We start from the raw sequence: 11,136 nt of genomic DNA, 5'->3' as shown, positions 1-11,136 counted from the left end.
TTGCTTTTGAATATTTTATTATGAATAGTCTTTGCTACAGTTTGTATTTAAAAAAAGTATTATTATCAAACAAGCTCAAGCAGTATCAAACTGCTGACTTTAGTGTAAAGAGGAAAAGGTTTTGGTCAACGCGCTGTACATGTGAAGTATGTCATGAGTTCAGGATAATACTCGGTCATAACTGATTCAAGGTGATATCACGGTGATTATTCTCGAAATTTGGTATCAAACAGATTCTCTACTGAGCAGGTAGGTTCTTTATACAGAGACTGTTAACCCAACACAACAATCCAAAAACTACAAACAGAAATCTGAAATAAGGCTGGTGAGAAAATGTGTTTTTCAATGAATCAAATCTACAACTACACGGTGCACACTCACACAGTATTGTTCATTTCACAAGAAAATAAAAAAAGAGAATAATACAAACACTCATTATAAAAGGACTTAAAGTGATTTATATGGTTCACCTCAAAAATAAAACTTCCGATCATAAATATAGTCAGTAGTAGCGTATTTTTTTGCTTTTCAACAAATATGTGCACTGCACATTAGAAACTATCGGTTAGTAAAAAATCATTTTCAAAACTCAGAGGTCCCTTTTTCCGAAGAACTTTTTGAAGACGGACTTGTTGCGTGGTCGTGGCAGGCTGGCGTAGCTCCTCAGAGCCGAGTCCTGACAGGCGTCCTGCTGCCATCCAGCTGAGGCCAGCAGCGGGGGCTCGGAGCTTCTGCTGATGGACACGCTGTCCGATGACTTGTCTCCAACTACAAGAGTCACGCAGTAGTTGGAGCCTCTTTCCAGGCCTCTGCCTCCAGGGGTGTTCAACGTGGGTTTGATCTTCTGAAACGTTGCTGAGAGAAAACAGCAGAGAGAACATTAGGAGACCATAAAACAGCTGTTTATGATTCACATACACATTCTAGCTTTAGGTTCTGCGAACTAACCTGACGTGAAGGAGTGGGAGCGACGCTTGTTGCTGAGCCAGTCCTGACCGCTGGAGACCGGGGAGCGAGGGGAGGAAGAGGTGATGTCTCCGGATGCTCCAGACAGTCTGTAGGTCATTGTCTGCTTTAAACTGTCTTCTTCACCATCTAGAGAGGGACAAAACATTATCAAAAGCAGACATTAAGAACAGAAGAGCCGAGGGACATTTACTGTCATAACAGATGTAAGCTGCCGCTGTGCAGTCCTTTAATACGCCAGTAAGACAATACCTTAGCTCCCCCTAGTGGAACATACTGCACCTGCAACAGCCATTCACTATTTTTCTTCAGTGGGTAGAGCCATTTTCATCGCAGTCTCAAACACTACAAAGCTAAATCAAATCCCAAATTCCTTTTTGAGCTCAACAGTAGCCTTAAGAGTGAAGGATCAAGCAAAAACAGCTTGTTTGATCAAATCGTTGCTGGGAAAATAAATAAAAATCCTCAGCGGCGTCGGACTGGGGGAGAAAAAGGGGACTGAGTACCCAGGGCCCTCGTGTGAGGAGGGCCCAGAAAGATGCTACAATGAATAGCTGTGGTTGCGGGGAGGGGCCCATCGAAAATGCCTTTCTACAGGGCCCAACATTTTGTGCTACGCCCCTGAAAATCCTTTCCAATCAATAACCACCATATTGGAGTGCATCCTCTGACCACTAGTGGCCCAGTGGGGCTATTCATGGCCAATGGAGGGTGGGGCTTGTAGTGCTTCCGCTAAGTGTGAATGTGAAGCAGATGCGACACCGCAGAAGGCCTTACCACAACAGCCTCCATCTGAGGATGAGATGGTCGACTGCTCATCCACACTCCTTAAATGACTCTGCGGCATGTGACTGAACTCTCTGGTGAGGACAACAATCTCTTTGGTTTGGGCGGCGCCCGGCGGTTTGCGCCTGGGGAACGTGGAGGTGACATCACGGCGGGAGGAGCAGTGGCATTTGGCGAGACCATGACAACCGGAGCAGAGGAAGGGCTTTCTGGAAGTTGGGAGGGGAAACATTTTGTCTTAATCACAAAACATTGTTGTAAAGATCGGAAGCGTCGTTGAAATTAAGACTTGGATGTCGTTAAACCATCATATCTTACAAGGAAATGGAGGGGTCGTTATCAACTGGGACACTCGATAGTGGAGACACAGACTCACTCCGCCCTTTAAATAAAAAAAGAAACGTAAATGAATCACATCATTTTCACGTCAGCTCAGAATTGGCATATATTTGGAATAAAGTGTTTACCCGTGTTTGCTTGTATTTTCATCATCCATTTCTTCATCATAAAGCGTGAGGAGGCATTGAGCAGATATTCAGACCCATCACGGAGCCTGAGGGCCAGAAAAGACAATATTACAACCTCCAGAGGCCAGTAGGGTCAAACGTCATGATTGTGATGTAGTGGTTATTAAAGTGTTACCGTAGTCGAATGCAGTTGGGCTTTTTGGTGTACTCTGGTGCAGGGGAACACTCGGCTCCCGTGAGGTTCAGAGGCAGGCCACATGCAGAGCTCTGCAGCACAGCACAGATTCATCATCATTGACTTCATACTATCCAATTCAATAATTTATCTGTTCTCCGGGGCTCGTATTGTTGCAATTTTTCTGCCTACCCTCAGTGTATCCTTTCTATCCTGGTAGAAGCACAAGGTGTGTCTATATAGGACGGCATGGTAGGAGTTCCAGCCCCTGGAGGCAGCCTGTGGAAATAAGATAAGAGAGTGTGCTGCTGACTGTGGCCTTTACATTTGTTGACCATGCTGGCACTAAAACGACATGCATAGCACAATAATTTAAACTGACACACTGAGAGCAAAACCTCTTCTCAAGTCTCCAGAAGTCTAAACACATTTTCTGCTTTACACACATTTTGTCATTCAAAATGGCACCTTTTAAATGCACTGAACACGGTTCTCTGCATTAAGACACAACAATCCGACATAAAGTCACATGTTTGCCATTTGAAAACACTGCCATTCAAAATGACACTACTTGAGCTAACTGGCCAATATATGTGCCACCTGGCCAAACACCTCAATGGTTAATTGTTACCACTTCAATCAAGAAGTAAGCCCTATGAAGAGACCACAGGCGCCTAATTTTTTTTCTATATATTTTTTCTGCACAATTTTTCTGCAGTTTTCTTTTTCAGTTTACTGTTTTTTGTGAGCATATTTTTGTTCAGTCCAATGTACATATATCTGCTGTGCATATATAGTTTTCAACAGCATGTGTGTGTATCTGCAAATATTTCTGTGCATGTGAACAATCTGAAGAATTTTCTACAATTTGAACTATTTTAGTATTATGACAAAGCATACTAAAGATGAGAGTCCTTTTCATTATGCCCAACAGTGTGTAGTTGGTTAGACACAAATCTGGTAATATGAATGAAGTGTGTGCCATTTGGTGCAGAAGTTTGATTTTGATAATGCTATATGTAGTTTTGGTTGCAGTGCTTCATTTTTCTGGATATATGAGGTGTTTTGCAGTTTGGGTGTGTGGTTTTGTGAATTATATTAAGTATTTTTGACAAAACCAGCCTAGTTTGCAAAATTGTGTTTTAGCAATTGGAAAAAAAAACTGTAAACATAAGACGGAGCCTTTCCTACTTTCTTTCCTCCCAGCTGCAGCTTGTGCTTCCTCTCCAGCGTTCCCTCCATAGACTGCAGCTCAGGCTTTCCACTCTGAGAGGGTTTAAATGAACAACATTTAGACAAAAAGAAAAACTCCCTTCTGTGGTTCATCATGAGAGCCATATATATATATATATATATATGTAGTTCTAATAAAAGCTTAGCAGGGTGCAGTCCCTCCTACCAGGGTGATACAGCGCCCTCCTGTGGCCGTAGATTCTTCCTGCCTCTCCATGTCGTCCAGGCTTTGAGAGGCTTTTCTTTGCTGACAGACGCCATCCAAACCCATGTGAACTGACAGCAGACTCATTGACTGGTCCTGTTCAGAGAAAGAAGATTCCACAGTCATCACTGATGACAAATATAAGTTGCTCATGCAGTTGTGTTGCCTTTAATATCAACATCAGAACAAAGATACAAGCTACGGACCCCAACTGCAGGTTTAGGCCAAAATGACTAATAGCTTGTATTTACTTTATAAATGTGATGATTGACACACTTGTTGATATTGTATAAACATGTACATGTATTACTGTTGCATTAATTAGGATTCTAATAAATGAGGCAGGGTGGTTGAAAGTTTCAGTTCACCCAAGTTACATAAAAACGTTTTCCTGCTTACCTGTGGTGATATCTAGACATGCTGATAGTTTATTTTTTTTTAGGTTTTAGACCAAGGAGAGGGTGAATACAGGAGAATAGAACTCTGTTTGTTGCTTACAGCAATGACAAATTACATTTTAAAGTTATGTTACACAGCGTCAACCCGTGTCAATTCTTTTTAATTGTAATTTTTCACTACTGTAAGCATCACAAACACAATTGTAATCCCTTCCATTGTACTGGGGAAAAAGCTGGGGGAGTAAGACCAAACATGCCTGCATACCAGTGGGAACAGGTTTTGTTGTGTAATGGGTGAACTGATCCAGTCTTAAAGTTTTCAACATCCCAGTATGTCAAACGCTGACCTCACCTTCGAAAAAGCTGAGTGCTCGTCCACCTCCTCCCCCACATGTGCCTCCTCCTCCTCATCCTCTCGGTATTGATAAATATATCTCCGATTGTCCCCCACATCTGGCAGCTTCACTGGATCTGTTGCCGTCTCGTTCACGGTCACTGAGGTCTTGCTAGCTGCTTCCCTGTTAGGGAAGGCCGCCCAGGACCTCCTGTCTCCTATGGCCAGTGGAGGGAGCTGACTTTTGGGACTCTGTTGCTTGTCGTAACCCAGCAAGCTCTGAAGGTAGGGCGCCAGTTTAAACTCTGCCACGAGGAGGTTGGGTGCTGAGGCTGTGACCAGGTTCCTGTAGAGCACAGCCGGGGCCTTGGGTGAAGGTGAGCGGGACAGGGGCTCTCTGGATTGGTCCGAGGGTCCCTGGTTGGGTTGGTACATGATGTCTGAGCAGATGCTCCGTCTGTAGTTGGTTGTCTGGTTCCAGATGTCCTCCAGTTCTTCTTCTTCCTCTTCAAACTGCTGGCGGTCGAGGTGGACGGGGTCCGTTTCTAGCTCTGCTGAGTCTGTCCATTTTACGGGGTTCTCCCTCGTTTTAGCGCAGTCTAGACCTCCCACCTCAAGGGACATGAGCCTCCCCACCACGCCTTTGGGCTGCGGGTTATCTGGACATGGAGCCTCAGTGCAAAGCTTGATACTGCTGGAGGTGGAGATTCCAGAGTCAACCGAGTCCTGACGAACACTCACACTCACTGTGGACTTCAGATTCACGACCATATGAGAAGCTTGGCTCAGACACTGAGGTCCAGGGCTCTTTTCACGCACACTCTGCGGTCTGGCACTTTTATGGTACTGGTGTCCATTCAGGTCTCGGATAAGCGTATGGACACTAGGGCATTCGTGTTTACATGCAGCTGTATTTTGGGCTTGGTTCATATAAATAGGGAGCTGGGAATGCTGGCTGGTCCCATCCCTTTCAGCTGTACTGGTTTTAACCTCTGATGACATTTTGTCCCACTCCTGCTCCTCATCCTCGTGCACACTGAACTGGGCTTCAGACAGGTTGTTACATGGTACAGTCTGATCCTCATCTTCCTCAAGAGGAAGTGGGGGTTGGAAGCTGTTGTCCACCTGAGGCAGATCTTTCGCCACAACTGTCTGTGTTTTAGGGAAAATGATATCTGCTGAACTGTGTGTGACAGCTGGAGTGGGTCGAGTCTGTTTGAAAGAGCTCAGGGCTGTGTGTCTCTGGGAATGGGGATCTGGATCAGTCCCTGCTCCTTTTTTGGACTCCGGAGGGGCGATAGTGATGATGTCCTGAATGCTGGGGATGAGGGTCATGTCCTTGGGTAGATCGAAGCTCAGCACAGAGCCCAACGAGAGGAATCTGCAGTGGCTTCTCGCAGGATTTGTGGCCGGCCCCTCTGATACAGCATATGGAATAATGCTGTACTCTCCTGAACATTCTGTTTCTATGTCCTTCAGCAGGGAATTCTTCATATAGGCCATAGCTTCTACTCCATCCCCACTCTTTAGAGAACTCTTCTTCCTTCTGCCTTCCTTCAGAGGCCACGTATGTGTGTCATACGTGATTGCCTCGCTGTCATAATGAGGCAGCCCTTCTGTTTGCTCCTCCACTCCCATGATTTTCTGGATTGTGTGTCTGCGAGCGTCTTTCTTCCTCTTTCTCTTCTTGCTCATTCTCTTAAGGCTGCTGAAGATGGAGCTGCTGCCGCTCCCCGCCAACGGGTGGAAGGTTACGTTGGCCATCTGAGGTACAGGCGCCAAGGAAGACGGCAAGGAGGAGGACGGCAAGAAAGCAGGGGAGGCTGAGGCTGCAGAGCTGCAGCTCTTTTGGCGGGGCAGGGTGATACTCTCATACACAGGGGCCACAGCCAAGTTGTTATCCTTGACATGCAAGTAGGTACTTACCTAGAAAAAGAAAAAGGATATTAGTGTGAGCTCTCATATCAGTGAGACTGTAAATGCTTTATCGGAAATGGTTATCCCCAGAGACTCATGCCACTGCAGGCTGGAGCACTGCAGCCCTCTGTGGGAACAAGAGCTGTTTTATGTGTTATAGATGAATGATGACATGAGTGGAGCAAACCTGACTCAGACAATCAGCTACTTTTCCGAGACAAACATCGGCCTCTTTTAATCTACATCCCAAACATGTGAGAAAACAATGGATCCGGTAATGTACAAGCTTCACACAGCAATGCAAATGTACTAATACACGGAAGACATCAAAATTAGATGAAAGGACAAAAGAACATGGACATGATTGCGCACACTTGTAGCACTTAATCAAAATCATATGTGGCTGCACATGCCGTCATATGCAGCTGTAATGGCTTGACCTTTCAACTCTGTGACTAATCTCTTGTTTCTGTGGAAGCCCCCAGACTATAAATCATGCTGTACTGTCTGGGGGCCTTTCTTGAAAAGTTCAGCACCAGTTCTTTGTCTAATGACTGTGCCTGTATTGGCGTTTTTGGAGTTTCATAGGAAGTGAAGGTGAGGTCACTTATTTTACACAATTGAGGCACAGCCGTGGAGAGCCAAACAAGACCAGGTTTTGCATCGGGCTTGTGGTGAAATGACAGAAAGCGAAGCGAGAGCTTCTGTCAACAATCACAGCAGGGAGAAGATTGCGTGTGCTTTTCTTACTCATCACCCTCATTCGGTCTCTGCCATCAGTGCTTTAAATCCAGGCGCAGTGAACAAGTTGAGCTTCAAAGAAAATGTTGGAGTGTAAACATACTGATTCATTGTCTGATTTTCAGTTGGGAATTTAACCATTTATCTGAGTTTACACAAGACAGGCTGAAAGGGCAAAATGATACTGACAGATTATTACAGAAATGGATTACATTCACAATCCAAATTTCACACGTTTATTCTCAGTGCCTTAAGCTTACTTAAATAAATCCTTGTTTTTACGTTAGTAATGTATGATGGGTTAAATTATTCACATACTAATTTTAGATAAAATGCCCTAAAATACAATTTGCAATCTAGTTTGTAAACCCACTTTTATGCAGAAAATGAATCATGTAAAAACATTTTACATACAATTTTACCAAAACGTACAAAACTATTTTGGTTGGCAATGCATTCATACTATATATCTGGTATAAATTAATTGTATACATTATAGTAGCAAACTGATTACAGTTACATAAAGGCAGTACATCTCTTTCTGAAAACAAAACCGATTTTTGTTCACTAATTGGAGATCATATTTTAACTACACTTCATTCATTACGTTTGTATTTTCACTAATGGATTGTAAAAGCAGCACCTCTCTTTTCCACATCCCATTACAACACAATGTGCTTCATTAAAAATAGAATTTATTTGGTTTTGGATTTGAATTTATGACTGCAGTTAAGTAGGAAATAGTGAGTTTTGACAGTAAAATGGTTTGTTATCTTTTCTCACTTTTCTCACATTAACTGTAGATTTTCCAGCCGCAGTGACTTTGGAGATGGTGTGAGTGCAAATATGATAGCACTTTGGCATGACTTGTTTCCTTTCACGCTTGTGCCTGGCTTACAGAGAGGTCAACAGCATGGGGAAGCTGAAGACCGACTGCACCTTTTAACGGGTTAGTAGAGCATGCTGCCCCCAGAAGACAACTACACACAGCATGCAGTCGCAGCACACATCGAGATGCAGCATGCCATGCCAGTTCACACTGCGCAATTTACCTCGTTTGCACTCTGACGATAAATCTTTCTCTTTCGCTTTAAACTACCCATAGTATTTTCCAAAAACCCCTGGCAGCGCCTCCAAAAGTTTTTACAGGTAGAAGATTGAGGCACAGTGGGCTGAAGGAGAAAACGGGGGGGAAAAGGAAGACATGAAGGCCAAAGAAGAGGGAGGAATGTACAGCAGCAGATAGTCAAGGAGGGAGATCCCATGCAGTGTCATTACAGGGAACTGATGTTACTGCATTGACCTGAGGAACAGCAACAATTATCATTTGCTTCAGTGCTTTTTAGCAAGAGAAATTTATGTAGCCAAGCCAACAACAGTGTCACCCCATAATGGTGTTTGGTGACTTTTAGTGTGAAGTGATGAGTGGGTTTCTCACCCTGTGGACAGGCTCAGAGGTCTCCTCCACTAACTGGTCCATCCTAGCAGGCAGCTCAAGCACCTGAACCTGGCTGTCCTCGGAGTTACCAAAGCTAAGGATGAGGTTGACCGTGCCCCCTAAAGCAGGGCTGCTGGGCTCTTTGAGAACCACAATGGAGGGTTTGGGAGACTCTGAGGAGGTGGCTTCGCTGCCCCGTGGTCCGATGCTGTTCATGACCTCATACCCATCCTCCAACTGCTTCTCCTCAGACAGGGATGAGGGCTGGGTGTCTCCTGCTGTCTTAAATTTGTCTTCATCGGAGGTGACGACTGGGGGTGGATGGGACTGGTGGGCCTCTACCTCAGGAGCTGAACTCTATGTAGGGAAAAATGAACAGATATTCACTTAGGTAAAGAAGTACTGAATATGTAACACTCATATTTGTTTTAAGCTTATTTCTAGTTTTTGTGATTCATTATGATAATTAGTTTGATTATGTTTCATTGTTTAATTTTTTTGTGGATGTCAAAATCTTCAGTTCTTTTGTTTTTAAATCAAATAAATTCTCAGAAACACCTAAAAGAAGGCTCCAGTCATAAGCAGTGATGGTACAGCCGCCTTTATGTGTGAAATATGACATTGTAAACAAAGAAAAAAGGTATATTTGATGCTTTTTAAAGGGCATTATTTTTGGGTCTAAGTACCTAGTCTGTCCTAGTGCTTCTCTGCTTATTTACCTCTGTTAATGGAGAGCAGCACATTGTGGCCTCAGAATAAATGTTATCTTGGAAAGGCTCCTGTCTGCTTTTCTTGTGAAGCCATTGTTGTTTCTGAGCCCTCCAGTGCACCGAAATCCACCCAAGCATACTCCTCAGTTCCTCCATGCGCTCTCTTACCTACAAGATATTACTCAGGGTTTGTAAAAGCGGGAAAAAAATAAATGCAACAATATATCGCAGTGAGTCATAAGTGTGTAACCCTGCTCACCATCTGCGTGAGGTGGTGTTCTTTGTCTAAAAGGTTCCTCCCCGTGTCCGCCAGCTCATCAAACTCCTCAAACTTTTGCTCAATCTGTACGTCCAGCTCGGCAGCGAGTGGCCTCTGGCCATCTTTCCCAAGATGCAAGGCGGTATCTGAGAAAATGTACGACCTGGTGTCTTCTGTCCATGAGCTATTAAGAGGGGGGGAAGGGAGGTGGTGGAGGAGACAAGGAACAGGGCTGTGAGAAAAGCCATACACTTCGAAAAAACATGAGAATGTCCAGACTCTCCCTGATTGGACAGACATTCATCGCCTTGTCACACTCGGCCCAGGAAACGTGGGCCGACCCCATCAGCACATCTTAAATTATACATTTCACCAGGGACCTGTGCTTGACACCGAGAACATCCTGTTCTGTTCTAAGATATTGTAATGGGCAGATGTTCTCACAAAGAGGATTACGAAACAACGTCTGGCAGAAAGGGGGTCACGACATCGCCAAGCCCTGCTTACATCATGGCGAGGTAGCTCCTGAAGAAGTCCTGGAGCTGCACAAACTCTTGCAGACGTGACTTGTTCTCCGTCACACTCTTCCCCAGCTCTGTCCAGCCCTGCAGCATAGCCTGGATCTTTGCCCTGAGTACGTGCACTCTCTCTGGGCACAGCTCCTCCATGCGAGCAGTCTGGTTCTCCATCTCCTTTACCTCCTCCCTGATGACTTTATAGGCAATCTGTGGAGAATCACAATAAAAATCTATCATCTCCCATCATCTTCCATATCACTCAAACAGCCTGTACCAATTGTATCTCTGTATGACTATGACCTCATCCCCATAGCTTAATGCATATCATTCAGCTCGAGACCCATATGGGCTGCATATGGGCTTCCACGCTATGGCAAGCGAGCAATCTTGACCACTTTTTTCTCCTTTTGACGAGGCAGTAATTAATAGCGTTGAGGGTTCTCTGGGAGTAATGCTTCAGAACGTTTCTCAGCTACAGAAAGCCTCAAGAACACTGAGTTGTGGATGCCTGTCTGCTGACGGCACAGTTATTTCAGTTTGGGAGATTAGGTCATTTCTGCTCTTCAATGGTATCAAGTCCAGACAGATGTGTGTGTGTGTGTGTGTGTGTGTGTGATAAACATAACACTGCCCAAAAATGACTCACACAGGACTTTACCAACCTCACATCTCCAACCCTGTGACCCCTGGACGCATAGAACAGACCCCACCAGATTTACACACACACACACACACACACACACACACACACACACACACACACACACACACACACACACACACACACACACACACACACACACACACACACACACACACACACACACACACACACACACACACACACACACACACACACACACACACACACACACATGTTGAGCACTAACGGAACAATGACTCACACAAGCATAAACAAATATCCTGTGTGAATAATAAACTTTTGCACGCTCTGTGTGTGTGTGTGTGTGTGTGATTGCACGGTGCCA

At 44.6% G+C, this 11,136-nt stretch overlaps 1 protein-coding gene across 4 annotated transcripts in view; it reads right to left on the bottom strand.

Moving 5' to 3' along the window:
- mymx (myomixer) overlaps positions 1 to 11,136 on the bottom strand; it is a 30,632-nt gene continuing 19,496 nt past the window's right edge. For 3 of the 4 annotated variants that reach the window (XM_028602889.1, XM_028602891.1, XM_028602890.1), the window contains exons 20-34: positions 10,137 to 10,354; positions 9,630 to 9,813; positions 9,380 to 9,538; positions 8,661 to 9,017; positions 8,275 to 8,394; positions 4,583 to 6,490; positions 3,794 to 3,928; positions 3,586 to 3,660; positions 2,587 to 2,673; positions 2,395 to 2,486; positions 2,220 to 2,305; positions 2,071 to 2,134; positions 1,744 to 1,961; positions 949 to 1,095; positions 1 to 855 (exon numbers count right to left, since the gene is read on the bottom strand). In XM_028602889.1, the coding sequence (XP_028458690.1) occupies positions 590 to 855; positions 949 to 1,095; positions 1,744 to 1,961; positions 2,071 to 2,134; positions 2,220 to 2,305; positions 2,395 to 2,486; positions 2,587 to 2,673; positions 3,586 to 3,660; positions 3,794 to 3,928; positions 4,583 to 6,490; positions 8,275 to 8,394; positions 8,661 to 9,017; positions 9,380 to 9,538; positions 9,630 to 9,813; positions 10,137 to 10,354 (4,116 nt within the window). In that variant the 3' untranslated portion in view covers positions 1 to 589. The remainder of the gene's footprint in view (positions 856 to 948; positions 1,096 to 1,743; positions 1,962 to 2,070; positions 2,135 to 2,219; positions 2,306 to 2,394; positions 2,487 to 2,586; positions 2,674 to 3,585; positions 3,661 to 3,793; positions 3,929 to 4,582; positions 6,491 to 8,274; positions 8,395 to 8,660; positions 9,018 to 9,379; positions 9,539 to 9,629; positions 9,814 to 10,136; positions 10,355 to 11,136) is intronic. The other variant, XM_028602892.1, reaches the window with a different exon arrangement.

This window comes from Perca flavescens, chromosome 17 (assembly GCF_004354835.1).
Source record: "Perca flavescens isolate YP-PL-M2 chromosome 17, PFLA_1.0, whole genome shotgun sequence".
Lineage (NCBI taxonomy): Eukaryota > Metazoa > Chordata > Actinopteri > Perciformes > Percidae > Perca > Perca flavescens.
This window is presented reverse-complemented; position numbering and strand designations above follow the sequence as displayed.